General features: G+C 34.5%; 1 protein-coding gene across 2 annotated transcripts; it reads right to left on the bottom strand.

Moving 5' to 3' along the window:
* Positions 1–1,161: 1,161 nt before the first annotated feature.
* LOC133818768 (uncharacterized) lies at positions 1,162–27,886 on the bottom strand. 2 transcript variants are annotated; one of them, XM_062251805.1, is made up of 21 exons: positions 27,253–27,882; positions 27,007–27,148; positions 26,496–26,830; positions 26,188–26,269; positions 25,818–26,109; positions 24,216–24,274; positions 22,299–22,388; positions 13,522–13,613; positions 13,096–13,194; positions 12,908–12,985; positions 11,606–11,690; positions 11,476–11,534; positions 11,297–11,366; positions 11,069–11,160; positions 10,150–10,212; positions 9,979–10,045; positions 8,521–8,769; positions 2,531–2,647; positions 2,184–2,336; positions 1,894–2,019; positions 1,162–1,383 (listed from the first exon to the last, which is right to left on the bottom strand). In XM_062251805.1, exons 1-20 carry the CDS (start codon positions 27,657–27,659, stop codon positions 1,924–1,926), a joined length of 2,727 nt encoding a protein of 908 aa, XP_062107789.1. In that variant the 5' UTR covers positions 27,660–27,882; the 3' UTR covers positions 1,162–1,383; positions 1,894–1,923. The 2 variants fall into 2 exon arrangements, with proteins under 2 accessions (XP_062107789.1, XP_062107790.1); XM_062251806.1 differs by lacking the exons at positions 1,162–1,383; positions 1,894–2,019; positions 2,184–2,336 and having other exon boundaries at positions 2,550–2,643; positions 27,253–27,886.

Here is a 27,886-nt window from a genome sequence, read left to right as displayed (position 1 = left end):
GATGATTACCGATTATGTAAATAAAATAAAATATTTTTTATTCCCTTTTCGATCAATTTAGTAATGATTCCAATTTTTCAATATTTTATTCTCATTAATTTATTCCGATTACGATTACAGTTTAGTAAACGTGCTATAATGACCAAATGTATAACTATTTTCTTATGAAATAGTTTTTTTTTAATTTTAATTTAGTTTTTATTTATTAATTTAGAAAATATATTTAAATTATTTAAAAATAATAACATATAAAGATTAGATAAATTATTAAAATTATGAGTAATATGGGAATATTAAAATTTTAAACATACTCAATACCAAAATATGTAATTGTTGCAAATAGAAAATATCAATTGATAATTAACAAAAATAAAGAAACAAAAAGTATTAAAATTTGTATTTCGATAAAAACACGTCACTAAACATACATTTACCCTAAAAAAAATATACTAAAGTTATTGCTCTCAATTTTGTCACTATTAACACAACAAATGTAAAAATGTAGGGGCAAAAAACAATTTTCGCCACAATTGTTGTTTTTAAGAATACTAGATACAAGCAACGTACAATATACACGTTTGCTTAGATTTATTTATAGAATTTATTTATTATTTTTATTAAATTTATATTAATGTCATATAAATTTTGAAATAAAAATCATATTTGAATTAAACAATTTATTTATTTTTTGTTTAAGTTTATTTTTGTTCTAATTTATGAATTTGGAAGTGACAACAAAATATTATATATTATATATTTAATATAATATTAAATATTATATGTGGATTTTAAATTTAAATTTCTTGCTAGTTTTTTTTTTAAATAATTTGTTGCTAATTCACAGTAAATTATATTATATGTTTAATATGATTATAATAAATGAGTTTAAGTTTAATTAAATATTTATTTAAGTTATAAAACATATAATATTATTATTTTTAAATAATTATTATTGTAAAACATCTCAAAAATATCATATTTTAATTTGTTTAATTATTTATTATTTAAAAATGATTATCATTGTAAAATATCTATAAAATATCTTATTTTTAATTTGTTTAATTATTAATTATTTTTAAATAATTATCATTGTAAAATATCTCAAAAATATCTTATTTTAATTTTTTTAATTATTTAAATTTAAGTATTTAGAAACTACAGTTAAATATAAGAATATTCTATTAAATATAAAAATATTATGTTAAAGTTAACCTTAAAAAAAAAAAAAAAACTGTTAAAACTAATAATTTTCGTTATTTACACATTTATTATATAAGAGAAATATGATCTGTATCTAGATCATGGGAAAAAAAATTAACAGCCAACATACATCGAGCAAGAGATACTGTGCCACATTGTATCGCACACACAGCCACATAAACCCTGCATTAGAAAAGAAAATAAACAAGCTTTCTATTTAGGTACAAATTCAGGGTGAAACGTCATTTATCCAATGCATTTTAGGTTTAACCTAAACTTATTCAACTAGGTTCACAAATTACGACGAGAAATATGAACTATAAGCAAGGATTGAAGTAAGAACAATTTCGTTTCATATTTCAGCGGAAATTAGGAACAATTTTAATATTTTTTATACAAATATCTGTAATATCCATAATTTTTTTTTAAATTTCTATTTTTCCCTTATGTCAGTAATTTCATCATTGACTATAACACACAAAAGACTTTCCCATTTTCTTCCATTACTTGTTACTATTTATTTTGACACAAAGTTATGGTGCGCAGGATTATACAATATACATATATATACTGCTTAGATAGCAAGCTGGATTATAATTCCCAGTACAAAATATAACAACACTAAATGCACAAGTCTTACCTACATTTTTCTGAGCAAAAAAAAAATCACAGAACAAACATAGGGAGTCTAACCTGGTACACGAAAGCATTGGCAGATACAGTTTATGTTAGAACAGAATTTGATTGGAGTTTTGTCTGCACTGCTTCAAGACAAGCTTGAAGATCCTTGCGTTCTTCCATGTCAGAGAAGGCCACGGCCTAAAATTCCATAATTTATCACTTATTAGTCTTTTGTTCTTTACCCTTTTTAGCCTTTCATGGTAAGGAATATGAGAAGCTAAGCCAGTAATTTCGGTACAAGAATTTAAGCAAAATTACATTATTCCAACCTCCAAGTTTACTTTTCTCCTAGTTCTAATTACCTGTTTAATTGTGTTCTTTAGATGCATCTCAGCTGAAAAGAGTTCTCTGCGGCTACTAGTAGATGAAGAAATTTCCATGTACACCTTGCAAAGTTCCAAGGAAGCATGGGCGAATTTTCGGAACTGGTCTCTATCATTCCATATGTCAGATCCCTAAAAGAGATACGATAAAAGTGGGGTTGGTGATGGGATGGAGAGACAAACAAACATGAGATGTATAACATCACAAACAAATATTCATCTGTAATGTTACTTAAAAAAGATCACATATTGATTACAAAACCAGCAAGAATAGTAAACTGAACAGCTGTGGTGATAAAAAGACTAAAAAACAAACATAATAATACCTGGTAGGATCTAACTTGCTTAAGAAGGGCTTCAGAGCACATTGTGAGATCTCCTTTGAGCTTGTGCCACCTTGCATACAAGCCCCAGATATCCACTCCGCTCCCACTTAGAACTGCCTACAACAGAAAGTAAATTTAATGAAAGAAAACTATGTAGCTGTAGATTTTGTGAATAATACTTCTAATCTGATTTTATTGATGAATAGTATGACTTATATATAGGCTGAATACAAAGAGCTAGACAAAAAAAAGAAAAAAATATAACCTAAACTTAGCTGTCAATTACAACCTAAACTTAGCTATACAAATAACTCTAGGTATTTATAATGATATTTCTACACTCACCTCAAGCTGAGTTGTATATGTTATGCAAACCCAGCTTGTAATTGAATTCTTCAAAACTTAAACTTGTTCTTAATAAAGCCTTTGTTAGGATATTGGCAATCTGTTTCTTTGTAGGAATGTAATTGAGCTCAATGATCTTTGAATTCACCTTCTCATAAATGAAGTGTCTGTCTATTTCAACATGTTTAGTTCTGTCGTGGTGAACTGGATTTTTAACAATGCTACTTGCAACTTGACTATCACTGTACATTTTAAAGGACTCGGAAGAGTCAAACCTTAATTCATTCATAAGCCTTTTGATCTACATCCCTTCATAGATACCTAAGGTCAAAACACGATATTCTGACTCTGCACTACTCCTTGAGACCACAGACTGCTTTTTACTGCGTCAAGTAACTAAATTACCCCATACATAGGTGCAATAACCACTGGTTGATCGTCTGTGTGTCAGCTCTCCAGTCCAACTAGAGTCTGTGTAAACTTCCAAGTCTCGGTTGTTGTGTTTTCTGAAGTGCAAACCAAGACCTAGTGTCATTTTCAGATACCTTAGAATACGATACATTGCTTCCAAGTGCTCCTCACAAGGACTGTGCATATGTTGACTAATAACACTGACATGAAAGGCCACAGACTACTTTTTACTGCGCCAAGTAACTAAATTACCCCATAGGTGCAATAACCACTAGTTGATCGTTTGTCAGTCAGCTCTCCAGCCCAACTAGAGTCTGTAAACTTCCAAGTCTCGGTTGTTGTGTTTTATGAAGTGCAAACCAAGACCTGGTGTCATTTTCAGATACCTTAGAATACGATATACTGCTTTCAAGTGCCCCTCACAAGGACTGTGCATATGTTGACTAACAACGCTGACAATAAAGGCGATATCAAGTCCAGTATGAGAGATAAATTAGTTTTCCTACTAATCTTTAATAGCTCCCCCTCTCTACTGGAGTTGAATCCGTGAATCCGGGCTTCGATTAACTTTCAAGTATGGATCCATGGGAGTGTGATAGGCCACCACTTACTTTTGTATATGCTAGAAGGAAGGGAAAGAGTGGACTAGCTGCCAAGTCAGCCGAGGGCAGTATAGGGAATTAGTTTTTAATTGTGGTTAAGTGAATTGTGTAGCCTACGGGCAAGTGCAGGGAATGCTTGGGTGTATCGGGCAGTAGGGAAATAAGAGAGAGGAAATGAGACATTAGGGGTATCGATGTATTGAGTAAGACTTTGTATTTGGAGAGACACAGGCTCTCAAATTCCTGTAGTTCAATGAAAAGCTGCCCAGATTTCTATCTGGTTTCTATCATTTGCAACTGTTATTGTTATTATTGACAGGTTGGGTCTATCAGAGTGTCAACCAGCTTGCTCCCAGTCATTCCAGTTTCCTTTAGAAGATCTAGGATATAATTTCGCTAGGATATAACAATTCCTTCTTTCGATCGGGCTACTTCCATACCAAGAAAGTATTTGAGGGTTCCTAGATCTTTGATTTCAAATTCTGAGGCAAGAAGTCTTTTGAGATCTGAAATTTCTCCCAGGTCATCTCCAGTTAAGATTATGTCATCCACATAGACAATGAGAATTGCTAGCTTCCCTGTTGAAGAGAACTTGAAAAATAGAGTATGATCAGCCTGGCTTCGAGTATATCCATGTTTGACAACTACCTTTGCAAATTTGTCAAACCATGCCCGAGGTGATTGTTTCAAGCCATAAAGAGATTTGAGAAGTTTGCACACTACTCGACCACTGGAGTGTTTCTTCATCCCTGGTAGAATTTGCATATAGACTTCTTCTTCGAGATCCTTGTTCAAAAAAGCATTTTTTACATCCAACCAATATAAATACCAATCACAATTTACAGCAAGTGATCATAAAACTCTTACTATATTAAGTTTGGCGACGGGAGCAAAAGTCTCCTGATAGTCAACACAATATGATTGAGTGAACCCATTGGCAACTAATCGAGCCTTGAATCTATTGATACTCCCATCTGAATTATACTTGATGGTGAAAATCCACGTACAACCAACTGTCTGCTTTCCTTGAGGTAACTCAGTGAGAACGCAAGTACCATTTTTCTCAAGAGCATTCATTTCTTCATCGATTGCATTCTTCCATTTAGGATCTCTCAAAGCCTCATAAATGTATGTGGGAATCTGAATAAGATCAAGCGAAGAGACAAAATCTCGGTACATACGCATTAGTTTCCCATAAGCAACATACTTTTCAATAGGGTGATTGGTACAAGTTCTTACACCCTTCCGATGAGCAATAGGTAGGTCGAGATCATCAATAGTAGGAGAAACTAACTCATGAGTCACAGAATCCTTACCTTCATGATTTTCAAGGTTGAGAGGGCTTTGATGAGTGTTTGAACAGTTCTTGTCTTGCATGTTGATCTCCATATTCCCAACTTTTCCCCTGCTATAAACACGAAGTTCTTTGTTACCTATATCAAATTGTGCTTGAGTTTGAGGTGGTGGTAAGTTTGAAAGAGTGTTTGGATTTTCTGAGGAAGGTGAGGTCGGATTGACTATAGAAAAGGACAAGTTGGATAAGTTTTCTGGACTGATATCTAGTTGGATAGGAAAAGAAGGCAAGGACAGACCAGTTGATTGATCTGGTTGGATAGGCATAGAAGGCAAAGAAGGACCAGTTGATTGCTTGATGATCCTGAAGAATTTCCCAAAGTTGATATTCCTGTGAATGCTCCCCCTGAATACCAGATTTGAGAAAGAAAGATTGATGTTAAAAAAAAGTGACATCCATAGTGTTATAGACCCTTTTTGTAATTGGGGAGTAACATTTGTACCATTTTTGAGTGTTGGAATACCCGATGAAGAGACACTTGTGAGACTTTGGATCAAGTTTTGTTCTTTTGTGATCATAAACATGGACAAAAGTCGTACATCCGAAGACTTTGAATGGAAGATCTGAGGAGAAGGCTAAGATATGAGGGAATGTTGCAAGTAACAGATTTCTTGGGGTTTTGAATTGTAGTACGCGGCTAGGCATACGATTGACGAGATAGGTGGCTGTGAGTAGGGCTTCCCCCAAAACTGTTTAGGAACATGATTTGAAAACATGATAGATCTAGAATGGAGTAGGGGTTTTGAATTGTTGTGGAGTATCAACACATGAACTAATGTGAACAATTACTTGATCAAACAAGGATGAACCAAGAATGGAGTTAAAATATTCCTTTCCATTATTAGTTTTCAGGATTTGGATCTTTCGGTTAAATTGGTTTTGAATCATGGAATGGAAAATTTTAAAAAATGGAAGCAGTGTCAGATTTTTCTTTCATAAGGACTGTCCATGTTGTCCTAGTATGATCATCAATAAAGGATACAAACCATCTACATCCATTAATATTTGTTACTCGTGAGGGTCCCCAAATATCACTATGTATCATCGAAAAAGGTTGTGAAGGTTTGTAAGGAAGACTAGGATAAGAGTTTCGAGTATGTTTAGCAAGTTGACAGAATTCACAATTAAAGAATTTGGGTCTTTTGTGGACAAATAACTGAGGAAATAGTTTTTCAAGATAACTAAAATTTGGATGTCCAAGTTGAAAATACCACAACATGATGAGATTTTCATTCGAAACAGACAGAATTGAAAACAAAATCCAAATTGAAATGGTTACCACAACTTGATTTGTGAACTTGTTTACTTTTAGGAGAATCTTAAGAATATAGAGCCCATCATGCATTTCACCACTGCCAATCACCTTCTCCGAGCCCTCAATCTAAAATTCACAAAGATTTGGATAGAATTTAGTTGCACAATTCAGATCTCGAGTAAGTTTGCTTATTGAAAGAAGAATGCAATTTAGTTTAGGGACAAATAGAACAAATGAAAGGAGGTCATCTGATAATGTTAAAGAGCCAGTCCCTACCACTTTTGAGAGATCCATCAGCAATATTCTAACTGTGTGGGAATTAACACATGGTTTGAAGGTGATGAAGACTTGTAATTCACCCGTCATGTGGTCAGGAGCCCCTGAATCAACTATCCAAGCACCTTTGTTGGAGGTTGCAATAAATGTGTGAGATGTAGAACCTTGATGACACACTATACTAACATTTGCCTCGGTTGAGGGTGGGTCTGGCTACTGCATAAACTGTCGAAGAGGATTTGAAAGTTGTTTAAGAGGTGGTTGACTTGGGTCTTTTGAGAAGGGGCTGACGTTGTGACAAATGGTTGATAAAGAACTTGGAGAAAGATTTCTGAGATTTAGTGACTGAGATTGAGTAGTCACTGAATTTGGAAATTGAATCTTTGAGGAAGACTGAATTTCTGAGGAAGAGGAGTTGGCTAGAGTAACCATTGACTTTTGAACTAATTTTTTTATTTATGATATTATGCAGCAAAGACATGCACAGTAGAGAAATATAAAAAAAATAAAAAATTGATGCACACTTAGAAGAGGAAAAACTTAGCCAAGGATGCAACTTTTTGATGAAATCGTGAGAGAACCCCAGATAAAGAGTCATAGCCGAAGCAGGGAGTGCCGAGGAGGAAGACGCCGGAGAAAGGTGGCCGAAGGCGCAATCACGCTCCTACACGCGCACGGCACGTGGGATAAGTTGCCGGAGGTTGAGGCGGCGCGTGTGGCTCATGTGCCACTATTCTGGACCCCCAACTTTGGGGTATTGCCGATCAGGGGTGGGGCAAGCTGTCGTGAGATTAGAAGACGACTCTAAAATGGATTTCCAAGATTGAGCCTCAAAGAACTAAACCCTAATTTTTTTTAAGGGCAGAAGAAAAAGTGGATAGATTTTCTAATTTTGGACTACAAATGCTCTGATACCATACAGATTTTGTGAATAATACTTCTAATCTGATTTTATTGATGAATAGTATGACCTATATAAAGGCTGAATACAAAAAGCTAGACAAAAAAAGGAAAAAAAATACAACCTAAACTTAGCTGTCAATTACAACCTAAACTTAGTTGTACAAAAAACTCCAAGTATTGATAATGATATTTCTACAGTAACCCTTGCTTTTGTAATTATGTAAGCCTTGTTTTCAGATTTAGCTAGGGATTGGAGTAATTTTTTGTAATACATCATTCTAACATTTCTTCTTTCTAGATGCAGTTTTACACATTTCCTTGTATGATCATTTTACTTTGATACAAGGTTGTCGTTTCTTTTCCAAAAAAAAAATGTCATGAAAATATTTAAGGGGTTATATTAATAAGTATATAAGATGGAAAAACAGCTAGATTAAAAATAATGATCTAAAGTTGGGCTTAACAATGCTCAATATGATAGGAAGTATAATGCAATGCGTCCAAACCTACTTCTCTGTAGCAATTAGCAGATTAGTCTCAACATATTATACTTGAACGTGCTTTTCTTCCTTTTTAATTTTATCAACTGTAACTTGTCATCACAAAAGCAGAGACAGAATGCCAGAACACATTTATACACAGTTTTTTGCATGCTATTTAAACACCATAGTCCACATCATATAGAATGAATAGCAAACCAAATCTCTTGATTACTCTTCCGATCAAAGTGTCCATGTCAAATGTCCACGAGTCCTATGGACTATGGAGTTGTTCAGATTCAAATCTCACTACAATATTCAATACATCCAAAAAAAGCATGAGCGGGACTATTGAGTTTATTTACCTTCTGTAGAACTTTTCCAAGAAAATCGACCAGCTGCTCAGTTTCCCGTGATCTACCCTCCCCAGATTCCACACTTGACTCATTCTCAGAATCTATGCTAGACTCTTGATTACTATAATCATCAATCTTTGTGGAAGACGAACTAACTGAAACCCTTTTCTCCACTTCTGTTATAGTTCTTTCCAACAGTTCGACAGAAACTCTTTTATTTCTAGTTATCTCCAACACCATCCTAATAGCTTCTAGAGCCTAAAAAAAAAAGCTTAAGAAATCAACAACAACAACAATAGGTCAAACCATTTATTTAGTTATGCACCACAAAGTTTATACCATTAACCAAAAATAATAAATAGAAGAACAAAACAAAACAAACAACCAACTGTGAAGTTGATAAGTATATATAATAACAAGAAACATACTAAGTATTTTAGAAACATACAAGTAATAAAACAGGATACATTTCTAAATGATAAAATATATAAATACAAGATTATAGAGAATGAAAACACCCACCTAAAAAACAGAAACAAACAGAACTGAAGTAAAGATTGCATAAAATAGTGTCAATTCTTGATTAGGTCAGAGATTTAAACTCCTCTAAACTCTTTAACACTATATAACCCAAAAGTTACCCAGTGTCTTACTTTATCCCACAAACTTTCCCCATTGTCACGTCTTCAAAAATTCTTCGTTTCTTTCAAACCATGAAAAGCTCACCATGTAGACATCACTTTTTTATAATTTAATTTATCCTCTCCCCTAACTCACTTAGCAGGCCCAAATTCAAAACTAGAGCTCCCACCTAACCCTATAATAATTTGAGTAGGAAATTATAATAAATGCATTGTAGTTGTCCAGGAGGGTACTCAAACCTCAGATATAGATATTGTGCGAGCAAACAACAAGCCTAATCACTTGAGCTAGCCTCTTAGGTCATTTATCTTTTGTAAATAGGGCATTAATCTTTTGTAAATAGGGCGTAGCTTTACATTAGGACACTAAGTTTATAAACTCCTTTCACTATAACATGCTTATATTATGTTATTTTCCATAAATATTTTTCGAGTAATACATGTGAAATAAAAATAATGAACAGTTCTCAAGTTCTCTAAGAGGCAATAAACTACAATGAAAGCAAGTCATGTAAAAATATTTGTAATAACTCTTCACTCTTCAAACCTGAGAAGTATATTAGTTACATTTGAGAATGTGGAAAAAGAATTAACAATATGCATATTGCATTTTAAACCAAAGAAAAGAAGTAATGAGCCTATGGGTAAGCCTCTTAGCAATGACACCTGGCGTGAATAGTGTTATATCGATAATGCATAACAAGCAGCCAAGATCAGTGGCTTAGATGTTCTTTACATGCCAAAGTATATCTTACATACGGACAAAAGGAGATAGGAAAACTCCACATTCCCAAAAATTAAAAGGCAGGAAAGAAGAGAAACTTGCCTGGCTGATGTTCTTCAGATCCAAAGCAACTTGGCCAAAGTTCTCCCACAATTGCCAGCTGTTGCGTCTGGCAAGTCAAAAGGTTTCAGTCAACATATATTTTAATTGTGATACAATAGAAAATTTCTGTTTACACACACACACTGAAAATCAATTGAGGGAAGACAGAACTTAAACTTCAGGGCCTCTTTGAAAGCAATGAAAGCCTCTTTGCTTCTTTTCCGGAACAAATGCCTGCAAAAGTTATGGTTAAGATTATTTACCAAGAAACATAGTAGTATAAATGTTTCAAACAATACTCCCCATAAATATAATCGCATACATGATTCCTCTATAAGTAAACAATTGTACATTAATAGTCAAAAGAAACTTTAAAGTCGGTCATCGTCACTTGTTCATAATTTGATACGCTTAAACAATGACACATGCAAATATGAATATTGGCAAACGATGGCCCCTACAATATAACCCAAAAACGGCATTTAAAAAATATTTACAATAAAGTTTACATGTTGGTATGAGAAATCTGTGTATGTTGGCAAAAGAACCCAAAGCAAATATGTAAAATATTTACAAGAAAAATGAAATGTTGGTATGAGAAATCTCTGTATCCTTTAAGAAGGGGCTTAGACTGCCCTGAAAACAATTTCTCATTTTTATCCTAACTCTAACTTTCTCATCTGACCTAATTGATTGCCCTGAAAACAGAGGTTTAACATGCACGCATTTTTCCATTTGACCAACATGAATAAAAATAAAATACTTGTCAATTAGCGCAATTGGTTGGGCTGGTCATTGACTCAGGGTTCAAGTTTTGTATCAATAAAAAAGTAAATAAAAAAAAGGTCACGTCAGGATTAGTATCCCATCAGAATTAACTAATATCTTAGTGCACATCACTATCTTGTATTGTACCCTCAACGGTTCAATTGCGAGAGTTACCTGATTCTCAAATATTGTAGAGTAAAACTAGGAACCTGGTTTTTTTCCCCCATAAATAAAATATCAAATATCCTAAGATGGCAATACAATATCAAGTATTAACGTTGAGTACAAAGACTGGCTTTACTGTAATGACAAGGAAACATACAAACAAGCAATATTATTCCAGGCCTCCCCGTTTTCTGGATCAAGTTGAACAGCACGAGTAAAGCCATCCAGTGCTTTCTCAATATCCTTAGCCTGTAGTATTTATTCAGCAATAAATCAAAAAAAAAAAAAAGATGCAATAACACTTGATTTTTTATAAGATAATAGCCTAAAAAATTCACAAAATATGAGACCAAAACCATGAAAATCAAAATACAACATAAATTACCTTTAATGCAGCAGATCCTAGCGCAAACCAACCATCTGGATACAAAGAATTTAAGGCCATTGCAGACTCCCTGAGGTATACTCAAGTAAACAACATCATACTCATAAGTCATAATAATAAACAAAGTTAATCAAATATACATAACTAGATAAAGAAGTGCAAAGCTGTTCAAAATATACCAAAGAACCACTGATGCCTCATATTCCCCTCTATTATATGCATTACGTGCGAGAGAGCGCTGTAAAATAGAAAACATAAAGAGAGACATACAAGGTACTCAATAGAAAATTAATTTAGAAATTTTATCACCTTAGCTCGAGCAGACCTATTACTTGAAACTTCTAATGCTTTTTCATAGCAGGCATCATCATTAGTAAAATCACCCAATGAGCACCTAGAAAGTTAAATGATTGTAAAAGTCAGATAAATTGCACCTTATGAATCTTTCACTGGTCATTGCAAGTAGACAACAAATAAGAGGACCAATGAAAAGAACTTTAGAAACATCTATATTGAAATAGAACTTCAAGACAAACTGAGAAAAAAAAATCTATGTGATCCAAGTTATCACTATTTCAGCAAAGACTTAGTTAATTCAGGTGCTGGTACCTACAATTCACTTGCATAAAACTCTCATCAGATTCTCAACATAGAAAAGTTGAAGATAGCATTATTACGAAAAAGGCCAAAGGCTCAACTAGTAGGGTTCTTTTGGCATACAGGAGTGGACTACTTATTGAGATTGTATTAGACTATCTAGATACTATACTGTTATAATTTTCTAACAATTAAAAAAATAATAATAATAAAGATTTAAAATTTAGTAATTTTTTTTTAAAAAATGTTTAAAAATTGCAACAATAGCATTTTTTAAGTAAAATGCGTATATAATTTTAAAATTTGTTTGAAGTATATATATTAACCCACACTCTCCCATATTTAAAAAAATAAGAAGCTATCTGGGACTATTTAGCCCACACTCGGTGGGATAATACCCTAAGTTGGAGACTATTGGAAGACCAATCCTCCTATGGGCCCAAATATATATGTTCAGTCTCATCCCTTTAAACAAACGTGCCCTTACCAGGTCATCTAAAATTTGTCTACAATTATTTTTAAAGTCAACAGCACCAGATTTAACAATAAGCCTGTGACTAGGTCCTATGAAAAATTTACAGATATATTTCTTAAGAACAGTGAGAAAGACCCCCAAAGAAAAGCATATACAAATGTGCTGTACCTCCCCAAATGCATCTGATCATAACCAGGACCAGCAACACAACTATCATTCCAAAAATAACTAATATCACTCTTTATGAGTTAAAAATAACTAATATCACTCTTTATGAGATACGCGGAATCACCATAGAGTGTGGCCAAATCTATTTTACAACATTAGCAACATAATTAATGATAACCTCCCAATCTAGTCTTCACAATGCTTGAATCTAAGAGCTTAAAATATGATAATAAATTGCATCTTTGTATTGCTATATACATCAGTTTCAATAGACAGTGAGAATAAATCCATATAAAACATGAGAGAGAGAGAGAGAGCAACATGTTTGGTAACGTTTAAGAAATAAAAAGGCAAAAGATAATTGAACATACCATAACCTAGGGTCATTGGGTGTTACAGACAATCTAGTCTTGATGACGTCAACAGCTGCTGCTTTCTTCTTCAATAAGCTGTGATGCATATGCATTTCGCACTTTTAATGAAATTCCCACTCACAGCAACAGAAGATATATCAAAATAAAATAGAGTAATTTGAATTAGCCATTAAGTGATGTCATACCTGTAACAAAAAATAAGACTGTCCCATAACTCTAAATCCTCGTAAATCTTTAATGCCTCTCCAATTAAACCACAGCTAACTAAAAGTTCACCATATTCTCTAAAAAATTACCAAACGAAGAAAATATGAGTAAGCAAGAAATAATAGCTATTAGGAAAGAGGAAAAAATAGAACAAAATTTGGAGAATAACATGGTGACCAATCAGCCAGTCCCTAAATAAGTACTGGCACCAGGGAACGAATGTTAGGGAAAAAAAGGTCCTTAATTTATTCAGCCGTATAATAAAAGAGAATCATACTTCCGCAAGGAAGCAATTGTTGGGATGCAAACCCCATAACAAAGAGAATCATATAATAAAAGAGAATATATCATATAATCATATAATATATTTTATTATTCAGTCGTATAATAAAAGAGAATCATACTTCCGCAAGGAAGCAATTGTTGGGATGCAAACCCCATAACAAAGTGGAATCCTTTGTGCCACTCCTGGAGAAGATTCGTACATCCCCTGGACCTAAAACATTAAATAAAAAAAATAGTCAGTATGAGATTTGAAATGCAATAAAATATATAAATAGCCATCCTATTAAAGTAAATAAAATGTTAATAAAGACCTCCCTCCCTCCCTTAAAAACAAATTGTCAACAGGACTACATAAGTTGAATCAAAACCTTCATCTTCTTATCAAAAAATAAGTACTTATTTATTTTTTATAAGATGAATTGAAGTCCACCTTTAATAATCAATTTGTGGTGAACAGGGATTGTATATTTATTTTTTGATAAGAAGGCGAAGGTCTTAGAATTGTGGATTCTAAGTTAGTATTGTCACAATCATGCTTAATATGTACATATATTTTGTGGGAAAAAATCAAACTATTTTAAGAAGTTTCCTGTTTTAGGAATGTTCTTGTATAGCTGTAAATTAGCTAAATGGTTGACTGCTATTCTTATTCTTGGAAGGTAATTGATTTCTCTATATTAAAGTTAGTGATTCTTTTCTTGGTTTAGATAACCTTGTATGTGTATAAACACATGTTTAGTGTAAAGAAATAAAATATCAGAAAATTATCCTATTTCTGGCTTATTTATATGTATTATTGTAGACATGGTCAAGGTTGTTAGGATTTGTTAAAATATTTTCCTACTTTGTAGGATTATTTGTTATTATTATTTTATCATGTAAATAGTATTTATATACGATATGAGAGCTGTAAAAGTATGATTATTAGAAAATATATCAGAGAGATATGATTATTAGAAAATATATCAGAGTATTTTATCTCAATCATACTGTGCTTCTATCTTTCTTCTTCCTGATTTATACTTTTATGGTATCAGAGCATTGAAAGTATATTTCAGTTGAGGGAGATATGGATAACAATGGAGTAAGTGGAGACACTGATGTGGACACATCTACAGACGCTGTCCCACAGTCCTCCACAATTACTCCCACAGTCCCTGTTCCAGCAATAGGACCACCTTCCTCTGAGAATTCTTTAACTCTGCAAATATCTTCATTCAAACTGAATGAAAAAAAAATTCTCAGCTGGTCTCGTTCAGTACAGTTAGTCATCAGAGGCAAAGGCAAGTTAGGATGTATTGATGGATCCCTTGCTCAGCCTGCTATCTCCGACCCTGCTTTTGCTGCTTGGGATATCAATAATTCCATGGTGATGTCGTGGCTGATACACTCCATGGAAAATTCGATTTCGATTGCTGAAATTTACCTTCTTTATCCTACAGCTCGGGCTTTGGGAGGCAGTCCCTTTAGCATACTCGGATCTTGAAGATTCTTCGCAAATGTTCCATCTTCGAACTCAGTCCCAATCTCTTCGTCAAGGTGAATCTTCTGTTACTTAGTATTTTAATAAGTTAACAAAACTCTGGCAAGAGTTGGATTTATTTTCTCCTTAGACTTGGCATGATGCTAAAGACACTAATTTATCGTCAAATTCTCACTCGTGAGCGGACCTATGACTTTCTTGTTGGACTTGATAGTCGTCTTGACGACGTCCGTGGACGTATCCTCAGTATTAAACGGCCGTCTCTAGATTCTATATTTTCTGAGATTCGTCACGAGGAGAGTTGAAAACTTGTTATGCTACCTTCACTACCCTCAGTGGATTCTTCTACATTGGTAGTTCGTAATTTTGACAGTCATAACAGAAAGAAGCCCGCTCAATATTGCGATCATTGTCAACGTCCTTATTACACGAAAGCCAATTGTTGGAAGCTTCATGGTAAGCCAAGTGACTGGGTTCCTAAACACTTACGTGGCACCAATGGTACAGATGGTAAGAGTCTTCAAGCCTCCTCTACTCCTTCAATCACTGCTGGAACGGATCTGCCCTTCTCCAAGACTCAAATCGATCAACTCACAAAAATTCTTTCTGGATCTTCAACTTCCTTGATGACTAGTGGCACTACCCTCTCCACTATCATTGCATGGTCTTCTCAATCAGCACCTTAGATTATCGACTTGGGTGTCTCTGACCACATGACGGGTAATCACTCTCTTTTCTCCAAAGATTCACCATATTTTGGAAATCGGTTCGTCAAGATTGCAGATGGATCTTTTATCCATGTCGCAGGTGTTGGTGCAGTAAGACTTGGTGAAAAAAAATTTCTCTCAAATGTTCTCCATGTACCGAGTTTGTCGTGTAATCACCTTTCTATTAGCAAAGTAACCGTTGATCTTTGTTGTGTCGTCAATTTCACACATTCTGTCTTTTTCAGGACCAAACTTCGAGTCGAACGATTGGGAGTGCTAAGGCTATTTCTGGACTACTATTTTGTGTGTGACCGGCCTCCGAATAAGTCATGTTTGTCTGTCTTAGTTTCTTCTTCACGTAGGCAGCAAGTGATGCTCCTTCACTACCGTCTTGGTCATCCTAGTTTCTCGTATTTACATCGTTCATTTCCAAAACTGTTTAATAAGCATGAGTTTTTTTCTTGCGAAACTTGTTTACTTGCTAAACACACTAGTGTTTCCTTTCCTATTCAACCATATAGACCTTCAAAACCATTTTCACTAATTCATAGTGACTTATGGGGCCTTCACGTGTCTCCTCTATTTCTAATAAAAGGTGGTTTATCTCTTTTATTGATGATCATACACGTGTTACTTAGGTTTATTTATTGAAAGAAAAATCAGAAGTTTCTACTATTTATGAAAACTTTCATGCTACGATTAAAACTCAATGTAATACCAATATTCAGTTTCTTCGTACTGATAATGGAACCGAGTATTTTAATTCTGTCCTTGGAAATTTTCTTCTTAAACATGGTATGCTTCATCAAAATTCTTGTGTTCAAACTCCTCAACAAAATGGGGTTTCGAAACGCAAGAATCGTCATCTTTTAGAGGTCACTAGGTCCCTCTTATTTGGTTCTCATGTTCCAAAGTGTTTTTGGGCCGATGCACTTTTAACAGCATATTTTTTAAGGATATTTGCGGCATAAGTACCCAAAGTTTGGGGTTTGTAACCGGCATGGACCCAATTTTTTTTTTAGCAGGTAAAGTACCCAAAATCAGTAAAACTGTAATTCCGTTAGTCCCCGTCAGTTGAGCTCCGTTACATGATGACTTGACCAACACGTGTCACTACGTGATTGGTCCAACTCATAAATATTTAAAAAAATTATTTTAATTAATTTTAAAATTTTAAAAATAATTAAAATAATATAAATTAGAAATAATTAAATAAAAAAATTAAAAATACATTTTAAAATTTTAAACCCTAAAACTCCATTGATCTCCCCCCCCCCCCCCCTCCCCCTCTCCCTCTCCCTCTCTCTCTTAACAGCATATTTTTTAAGGATATTTGCGACATAAGTACCCAAAGTTTGGGGTTTGTAACCGGCATGGACCCAATCTTTTTTTTAGCAGGTAAAGTACCCAAAATCAGTAAAACTGTAATTCCGTTAGTCCCCGTCAGTTGAGCTCCGTTACATGATGACTTGACCAACACGTGTCACTACGTAATTGGTCCAACTCATAAATATTTAAAAAAAATTATTTTAATTAATTTTAAAAATAATTAAAATAATATAAATTAGAAATAATTAAATAAAAAAATTAAAAATACATTTTAAAATTTTAAACCCTAAAACTCCATTGATCTCCCCCCCCCCCCCCCCCCTCCTCCCCCTCCCTCTCTATCCCTTACTGAGAACCCAGAACCCAGCTCAAGCATACAACCAGAACCCAGCTCAGAGATCCCTCCCCAACCCAGCTCTTTCTCCCCCCGCACCAACCCAAGCACCTCCATGCGATCCCACGAGAACCCAGAACCCAACTCAGAGATCCCCAAGCACCCAAACCCACAGACCTCCCTCGCGAGAACCCAGTCGCCAGCCAGCACCCCGTCGACTTTTGCCACCCCTCCTCGTGAGCACCGTCTAAATCCATTGTGCAGAAATCGTGAGCCCACCTGCTTCTGTGCACCCCAGGCGCGTCTCTCATTGCAGCGAACCCAGATCCGTGCTCCACCATCCTCAAGCCTCACCCCAGATCCACCACTCCGTGCAACCCTGCATTTGAGAGCAACACCTAGGTGCCGAGAAATGCAAAGCACTAGCACCTTGTTCGCAGAACCCGTGGCCCCAAATTTTGATCCTTGACATCTGTTGCGCCTCACCCAAGCCCCGTGGCCACAATATTTGGTTCTGTTGTTTTGCATGACACAAATTCAGATGTTGTTGAAGCACTCTCTGAATCCATTCTCTTCAACACCAGGACACGAGAAAGGCCCTCATAGCCAGAGGGAGAGAGAGAGAACGGGGGAGAGAGAGAGAGAGATCAATGGAGTTTAAAATTTTAAAATGTATTTCTAATTTTGTTTATTTAACTATTTTTAATTTTATATTATTTTTAAAATTTTAAAATTAATTGAAATGACTTTTTTAAAATGTTTATGAGATGGACCAATCACGGAGTGACACGTGTTGGTCCAGTCATCATGTAACGGAGCTCAACTGACGGGAAATAACGGAATTACAGTTTTACTAACTTTAGGTACTTTACCCACTTAAAAAAAAGATTGGATCCATGCCGGTTACAAACCCCAAATTTTGGGTACTTATGCCGCAAATATCCCTATTTTTTAATTAATAGAATGCCATCAAAAGTTCTCAAATTTCAAACTCCTTTATCCACTTTGCAAAAGTTTTTTCCAGATTCTCTTACTTTTTCTGAATTGGATCTTCGTGTGTTTGGATGCTCAGTTTATGTTCATATTAATGCACAACAATGACTGGAAACATGCTATTCTTGATTAAATGAAAGCTCTTGAGAAGAATGGCACTTGGGAAGTTGTACATCAGCCACAAGGCAAGTCTCCAGTCGGATGTAAGTTGGTTTTTTCAGTAAAATACAAGGTTGATGGCTCAATTGAAAGATATAAAGCAAGGTGAGTTGCAAAGGGATACACCCAACATATAGGATAGATTATCAAGAGACATTCGCACCAGTAGAAAAGATTAATACTATCCGTGTGTTACTATCTCTTGCAGCTAGCTTGGATTGGCCTCTCCAACAATTAGATGTTAAGAATGTCTTCTTAAATGGTAATTTAGAGGAGTAAGTTTACATGGAGTTACCACCAGGATTTGATTTTGAAAGAAAAAATGGAAAGGTGTCGTTTAAAAAGGTCGTTATATGGGCTAAAGCAATCTCCCCATGCTTGGTTTGAAAGATTTACTAAGGCAGCATGGTTACAAACAAGCACAAACAGATCATACTCCCTTCTACAGATTGTTAGGTGGAAAAATTGCTATATGTTGATGTCATAATTATTACAGGAGATGATGGTGCTGAAATTGAACAGATTAAGACAAAGCTTGCAAGCAATTTCCAGATGAAAGATTTGGGAAATCTTAGATACTTTCTAAAGATGGAGGTAGCGAGAAACAAAACTGGAATCTCGGTATCACAAAGGAAATATGTTCTGAACTTATTGGAAACAACAGGTATGTTAGGGAGTAAACCGGTAAAAACACTAATGGATGCCAATGTAAAACTTGGCTTCAGTGGTGATGATCCGCCAGTGGACAAAGGTTAGTATCAAAGGTTAGTGGGAAAGCTTATTTATTTATCTCATCCAAGATCGAACATCGCTTTTGCAGTAAGTTGTGTTAGCCAATTTATGCATTTACCATCAAAAAGTCATCTTGATGTAGTTTATCGAATTCTTAAATACTTAAAGGGTACTCCCGGAAGGGGATTATTTGATGCTGATTGGGCAGGTTTGGTTAGTGATCGACGATCTACTTCGGGTTATTGTTCTTATGCTTGGGGAAATCTAGTGACGTGGAGGAGTAAGAAACAAACTGTCATAGCACGAAGCAATACTGAGGCGGAACTTAGGTCTACTTTTCTTGGTATTTGTGAGATTCTTTGGTTGGATATGCTTCTAAAGGAGTTGGGTGTGAAGTCTGAATTTTCGCTGCAAGTATACTGCGATAACAAGGCAGCAATCTCTATAGCTCATGATCAGGTTCATCATGATCGAACTAAGCATGTTGAAGTAGATCGACATTTCATCAAAGAGAAGATTGATGATGGAACGATCAGCATAATCTATGTGCCCACATCCCAACAAATTGTTGATGTATTAACTAGAGCCTTATTCAAACCAGTGTTTGAAACTTTTGTAGACAAGCTAGGATTGTACAATGTGTACTATCCAACTTGAGGGGGAGTGTAGACGTGGTCAAGGTTGTAGGATTTGTTAAGATATTTTCCTACTTTGTAGGATTGTTTGTTATTATTATTTTATCAAGTAAATATTATTTAAATACGATATGAGCTGTAAAAATATGATTATTAGAAAATATATCAGAGAGTATTTTATCTCAATCATACTATGCTTCTATCTTTCTTCTTCCTGATTTATACTTTTAATTATTATAAGAAACAAAACAGTGAATTTGTAAAAAATATTGTATATTGAGCATTTACTCAGTATCTTTCCAATTAGGAAACTAAGTTGTATAATTGGAGAGTTACTATAATTAGATTTAGTTTTAGACCAATTGATTTACAAATATATGTAATTCCTCTAGAATATTTGGTACTCAATACCAGATTTATTTATACTAAAGGCCTTAATCTCTATCAATAAAATTATTAGAGGCTAATTTTCCACATGGTATCAGAGATTTCCCTCTTCAGAAATTTCGCAGCCCTTTTTTTCTCATGGCTACTCTACCCAATCCTACCACTTTGAATCTCACAGATTCTATCACTGATGATACCTAAGCCGACTCCTTTGCTCGTGCCCCTTCGGAAGGCCAGGCCTTGATTGCAGCTCCATCCGAACCTTTCCCATTCACTCTAGCTCAGATCACCCAACTCCATCAGCTGTTTAATACCTCCACTACTACTGCTGCATTATAAGTCACTTTGTTCCCCAACCAAGACTTATTTTACTTCTAGGCTTCCAGTAGCTCTTCCTCCACCAAGAGAAACCCTAGGAGAAGACCATGCTACCATAGAGAACCACCTTGGAATTTGACCATGAAGCCATAGTTTACGATAAGAAGGAACCTATTTGATCCATCATCCTCTTCAAATCCAGGTACCTCTGCTGCCTTCAATGTTCAAAACTTTGCCTAGATTGTGGATTCGGGGGCCTCGAATCACATGACTGGTCACTCTCATCAGTTTACCACACACTCCTGTCCAAGTACTCAAAAAATTAAGAATGTTGATGATTCCCTAGGGTCTATATGTTTATCCATTTCTATTACACTTTATGATGTCCTTCATGTCTCCAATCTATCTTGTAATCTTCTTTGTGACAGTAAAATCACTCAAGATCAACAATATTTTGCCTCTTTCTCACCACTTTGTTGTACTTTTTAGGATATGTCTTCGAGAAAGATGATTGGGAGTGCAAAGGCATGTAGTAGGCTGTATTGTATTAATCTATTTCATTCTGCTCAAGTGAATAAAGCTTTTGTTTCTGGTTGTATTTCTTCTAGTAACAATGATATTATGCAGTGGCATTATAGGCTAGGTCACCCTAGTTTTTCCTATATAAAATATCTATTTCCTAAGTTGTTTTGAAATAAAAACTTGAGCTTATTTAGACTAACTAATTTACCCTAGAATATATGTAATTACACTAGAATATTTGGGATTCAATACCAAAATTTGCTTATACCTGTGCAGTGCCTATTTAAAGGAGGATAACTTTCCACAAAATTTATTATCATTTTCTACATACCATAACTATCTTCATGAAAAAAAAAACTATCTTAATATAAATCCATTTCATACTCATCAACAAAAACTGCATTCATGAATGTCCATGTGTACTTAATTATTCAATTAAACATCTGTTTGCCTTGGGCGCTTATCATTTATACATTCCGTTAAATGATCCATGGCTATCAATCAGCTAGCAATTAAGTAAGTTGCCCAAGAAATCTACAGAATAGTTCCATTTCCAAACAAGTTGAACCCAGAATGAAATGTTACATTTTTTTGTTTGTAACAAATCTGCCTGTATTAATTCAAAATAAAAATCCAAGGGTGTGGAATGAAATGCTACTGGTGACATGGTGACAGGTGAATGAGATAATACACGTCCCAACATTCATTCCAGCTCTATAAATGGCTTTGTAGAGCATCTATAGAGTTGGCATAGACCTAGTATAGAAGTTAGCTTCATAGAGCATCTATAAAACTAACATCCAAGTCGCATCAAGGTGGTATCGAGTTAGCATCATCTATGTTATATATGCTATAATATTATAATCTCTAAGATTTAAGAAATAAATGATATTTGAACATAAATAATTATCAACTATTACTCACAATGTTTCAAAAATAAATTAAAACAAAGTGACAAGATTTACTTGAACTATGGAGCAGGCAATAAGCATAAATGCATAAATCCTAAAAATATGTTCCAAGTGTAATTGTGTCCAAAAATATGTTAGAATATATTTCCAATGTTTTATAAGTGAAGCATATTTTTCAAGTATTGAGTCTCATGAAGCATATATCCTCTAGTTTTCCTTAGAAAGTTTGATAAATGCAATTAGTTTTCCTTTGGAAGTTTGATAAATCATCTTGTTCTTGTAACTTTTCTTGCAATGATTTGAACACATGAAACCCAGCAATCACAACAGATAAAAGCTCGAATTTCTCAAAGATCAAAACAGACATTAACAAAGTTGAGTCATACCAATTTTTCCATCATCCCCAAGGCCCGTTCCTTTGTGCGACTACGAGTTGACTCCCATCGAATGCGTAAGGTGTCACAAAAACATCGAACCTGATAAAATAACAGATATTTATTAAATGATCATGAAAAACAAAATCAATAGAAATCTATCCATTTTAGTGAGAAACATAGCTTTAATATATTAAGGGTCTATGCATTCTTAGATCCTGTGTTTTGACTCATTACTTATTTGGACCCCGTGTTTTGACAAATTACTTTTTGGACCCTGTGTTTTTTAAAATAGTTCAAATAAATCCCTAAACTCGATTTTGATCAAAGTTTTTTTAACTAAAATCACAAATAATTCATCAAACTAACAACTCAAAACAAAAATACAGTCATTCTGCCTAATAACTGTGTTGTTATATTTATTTTTTTGTTCATCAAAATCAAGTTTAGAGGCCTATTTGAACCATTTTACAAAACACAAGGTCCAAAAAATAATTTGTCAAAATATAGGATTCAAACAGGTAATGAGACAAAACACAGGGTCTAAAAATGTATAAACCCATATAATAATAAAACAGATGAGGTTGCAAGGTTAACAACTAAACAGCGAAAAGTCAACCATATTTCAAGAAACAAAAAGAAAAATTATTGCAAAGAGACCCTTCTGCCAAAATGTCGAAGAAAACCTAGAAATGTAACCATCAACAATAACACCAATTTGTCCAAGAACAAAAGCCTATGCCTGAACACATAAGCAACATCAAGAAACTATGAAATAGAGTAGAATCACTCACTTCAGTGTTTTTTTTCGGCATGGTTACCCTCTTGCCGGCAATGTAGTCATTGAAAAATAAATTTGGCAATCAAGTCAATGAAATTACAAAACAATAGCAATTAAAACCACATTGTAAAATTTATAACGAATTATTGAAATTTTACCTCCTTGTTTTTGTGGTAGATTTACAATAGTCCATTAAACTTGTAAATCAGCATATACCTCCCACAACTGAACATTGGAGTTGAAGCGCTAATTTTTGTAATTTAATGATCTAATTTTGCGAAAAACAAAAAAAAAAGACCACTTTGCTAATTCACAACAATAAAACCCTATAACTGAGAAGACATTTAATATGGAATTAAATAATTATAACCTCATTTGCATCTGTTACTGTCAGATTATTGTCATCTGCATCTACTACTTTTTTCTTTATAAAATCTCATGAAAAGTTCCCAACAGATATACTTATTTTACTTTATAATCAATGACTGCTTTGCAATTGCCAGCTCTTTAAAAAAATGAAAAACTCATTGAAGTAACATACCAAATTAGTAACCAGAACACACCACTGAAGAAAAAAAAACATAAGTGTGGAGAAAAATTAAGAACACCCTGCACAACATACTTCTAAACTAGAAGAAAGTGAGATTCTATCTCTATCCATCACATGTAAGTTTAGTGATCTTTTATTTTTATTTTCCCTTTGTTGGTAATTTATAGTTGTTAAGTTTAGATACCAAGTAGGAGTGTGTGGATCATGAGAAGTAAGTTTAGAGAGAAATTTTTTGAGGAACCACTAATATCGAACTCTTAAGAAATTAACAAAATTACAAAATACGCCTTCCGCAGAAAATATAGACAACGGCATTTTTTCAATTTATTATTGTTTAAGAAATATCATGATGATGGTTAAAGTCAAAAACAGAATATTGTAGCAAATATTTTTAGCCTCTGGACGAAAAGCAGTAGGAAACATAAAGAGTTTTTTACTCAAGGTATGCACACTCAACAGGAACCAAAACAAATTATTACTTGAGGTTAACTCCCTCAATGCTGGCGTTAGCCAGACAAGTTTTTTTGGATAAGAAATGGAACTTGTTATTTATGAGTTAAAGACCACCAAAATGTGGTTTTTGTAACTGATTACTTACAGCAAAGCATGATGACTTTAGAGAATCAATTGCCTCTATGTATGGAGCCATATCCCACCCTGGAAAAGAAAGTGAAGAAATTGAATAATTATCAAATTGGGCCTCCAACAAAGTGTGAGAAAAAAAAATACTGTTTTTAATACAATAATAAGTATCAATAAGGAAATAAGCAATATTAAAATTTACAGCCAACAAAAGTAAGCCCGAAATCTAGAAGATGAGAAATCCACTATACAAAGAAAGAGGAATCAAGAAAGACCTTATACTGCTTTGCTATTAAGCTCCTTAATGAAGTCTCACTGAATATGATATAGTTAGCAAGAAACACATGCCTTATGAAACCATTACTTGAAAGTATATATTTTTTAAAAGGAAAAAAAATTCTCGTATTAATAAATGGGAAAACAGAAGTCTGATTGAAAATAAGACTTGTAGATAATTACAACAGAAAACTCCAATCTCTAGCTAAATCAGAAAATAACATTCCTTTGAACTCTTTGACATTGCATAACCAAATAGCTACCCAATATCTAACTTTACCAACTTGTATTGTAATACTTTCGTTATTAATAAAAGTTATTTTGTTTCCAAAAAAAAAAGTAATACAAAGTAAAGGCAAGGAACATTTCAAGAACAAATAGCCCTAGAAAATTTAAGTAAATATTCCAACGAAAGTCCAAAAACTATGACTATCAAACAAATTCAACTACTATGAACTTAGTTCAGGATCAAGAGAGCAGGATATCACCACCAAGTTACCAACCACCATATATTCATACTCAAAAAGAAAAAAGGCATCTCACACAAATAAGACTCAAGTTTAAGGAAATAAAATCTAATGTAGGGCTGCTTGTTGGCACACCTCTGAATAGCTGAAAAATTTTGGGAGCACTACTACTGGTATAAACTAAATCATGGCATCATCAAAGCAGAAAGTTTTGAATTCAAACACTTATGACTGCAGTGCTCAATTGTAGCCATTTTTTACCATGTTTTGGGCCTATAACATGCTCTGAGCTTATTCTTATATATTATCGTGTATGGTAACAGTCTACCTAATTAACATTCTCATTTTGCCCCTATTGTCCAGCTCACACCTAAAAGGTGAGAATTGGAATATCAAAATCCAATATTTGTCACCTCACAACAACTCAAGATTTAAGGAAAAATTAGAAAATTGATACATAATTTCACCACAAATATAAAGATATAGTTGTAACTTATAATAAATACCTGCAGTATCCCATGGTACATATATGTGTTCGTATACACATGTAATGTATAGAGAGAACATAAAGATATGTCACCATAAAACAGTATATACGTAATGAACATTGAATGAAAACAAAATATACCCCCATTGCATCATAATCTACCATTTAATTTCACCAAGTAACAAGGAAGATATTACAGCTTCCAATTCAGATACCACGTAAGTGCTGTGGTGTTTTAATTTTGCAGTAAAGCAACATCAAAACTTATAAATCAAGTTTTAGCAGAATCCAAAGCACCAGCAATTCTTGTAGCCTAGAATCACCTCACTTTGATTTGTTACTTAGGGAGAAAGAGATAGCTACATTAACAAAAACTTAAACGACTTACTTTGCATGTCATCATGTCGAGTGCTCTTCTCAATCAGAAGACATTTAGCCAGGATCACTGCCTGATGTATTGCACTCAAAGGGGAATTAGTGCCAACTTGAATGCCTTCTTTAGTTCTGTGTCCATTTTCACTCTCTAAAAGTTTTGGGGTGATCAGAATGTCAGAGGCCTCATACATTTCATCATTACTAGTCTCTTTTTTTGAATGGCCACTGCTATCCAATTGACAATTTTCATTGTTGTTTGATGAGTTTCTGTTCGCAACAAGTACCATTTGTGCCTTTGGTTCAACCTATTTGAGGCCACATCATGCTAAAAACTCAAATGTAGAAAGAAAAAAAAATTACAATTACATGCATAGATTATTAACCTGATATAAAGTACGGAAACCAAGAACGCCAGTAACAGAAATATCAAGTCCAGCTGCAGTTTCAGCTGATTCAAAATTCAACCTGATTCATGCACAACAAAACACATTTTCTTAAACAAAATTAAGCAGCTAAAAAAAACCTAAAAATTCTTGTAACATTTCAAAATCGTTAAACAATGACATTGGCAGATCAAGTCTAGAGGCATAGGCCTCAAAAGATTTCTTAAACACTGTACAATAGTTTGATGAATCAAATTACAATATGTAAGCTGCAGACAGAAAAAGGAAATAATTTCATAATTACTCACCTGCAAGAATCAACTCGCCCATAGGTATATTCCATTATCCCAGCTTCTAAATGAAGCATTGAGACTATTGCTAAACCCTCATCCTTATGCAAACTGTCACCCCAATAACTTGTTACTTTTTCCAATGTGCCAAAATGAAGCAAAGTTTCACGTGTAAACACTTGCAATAGATCAAACAATGACGAAGACCGATCATCCAAAATTCTCTGCTGAACAAGTAGAACTCTAGCAAGCCACCATGAAATGCTCCTAAGCCCATCTAAAGCTGAGGCACTCCTCCCTTGGAATAGTAAGTCTTTAGCCTTCGTTAACAGCATATTGGCAAACACTAGGTACTTTTGAAAAAAATGTGTCAGTTTTAAAAAAAAATTAAAAAAAAACAACAAACAAACAAAGACATCTAACTTATACTGAAAATAAAATCTATTAAATTAGGTAATTATATTTTTCTGGGCCTAGATTAGAAAATAGCTTAAACATAAATTTAATTAAAAGACAACAATAATAGTACCTGAAGATTAGAGAACTTTCCAAGCAAGTCAGACCCAGCAGACATGAGGTAATTACGAGCCCAATTATCCCACTCTACAAACTTATCTGCACTTTTGCTTTCTATAAATGGCAGAGGGCATTTTGGCAATAATTCCAACGGTCTAAAAACAAAACAATTTAAAAAAAAAAAAAAAAAACCTAAATTACAATTAAAAATAGGAAATTTATAATGAATGCTTGATTAACTCGGAGCTGTACCACTCACCCAGTCGTGTTACATTGAGTGAACAAAAGAAATGCCGCGACCGCCATGCACATAACGATTACAACTCTGGAGCCCTTCTCCTTGCCATCATCGCCTTCCGACAAGAAAGATTCCACTCGCTTCAGGAGCACAGAGTACACACGTTCGGCGTACTCGGCACTGTCATCGAGCGAGTCGACCGGGTCGGAATCAGTGAGTTTGAAGATGAGTTGCGCGGCGTCGGGGGACGTCAGAGCTTGAAGATAGCGACCGGTTTCAATGAAGCCCAGCAAGTCGGCAATTAGCAAGTGGATACGGTGAGAGGGGGTGATACAATCATCATCGGAGGTGGTAGGAGGGAGGGTGCAGCGGAGAAGACGGAGCTCGAAGGCCCGGAGGATCTCGATTCCTGGTTCCGTTTCAGGCATGGTGGGATGGGTTCGAGTGGGAAACGGTGTAAAAACGCGAAATGGTTCGGGAGTTTTTCTACAGGGAAATGAACCCAAATAGTGGGAAGCAGTGGAGTTTGGAAATGAGAATGAAATGGCTGGCCGTGGCCGTGGCTGTGGCTGTGGCTGTGGATTTTAGGGGTTTATGATGCGAAAGACGTTATTTTTCAGTGCGTCTAAAATATTTTTCATTCAGAACAGTCCCC

Source organism: Humulus lupulus, chromosome 2 (genome assembly GCF_963169125.1).
Source record: "Humulus lupulus chromosome 2, drHumLupu1.1, whole genome shotgun sequence".
Taxonomy (NCBI): Eukaryota; Viridiplantae; Streptophyta; class Magnoliopsida; order Rosales; family Cannabaceae; genus Humulus; species Humulus lupulus.
This window is presented reverse-complemented; position numbering and strand designations above follow the sequence as displayed.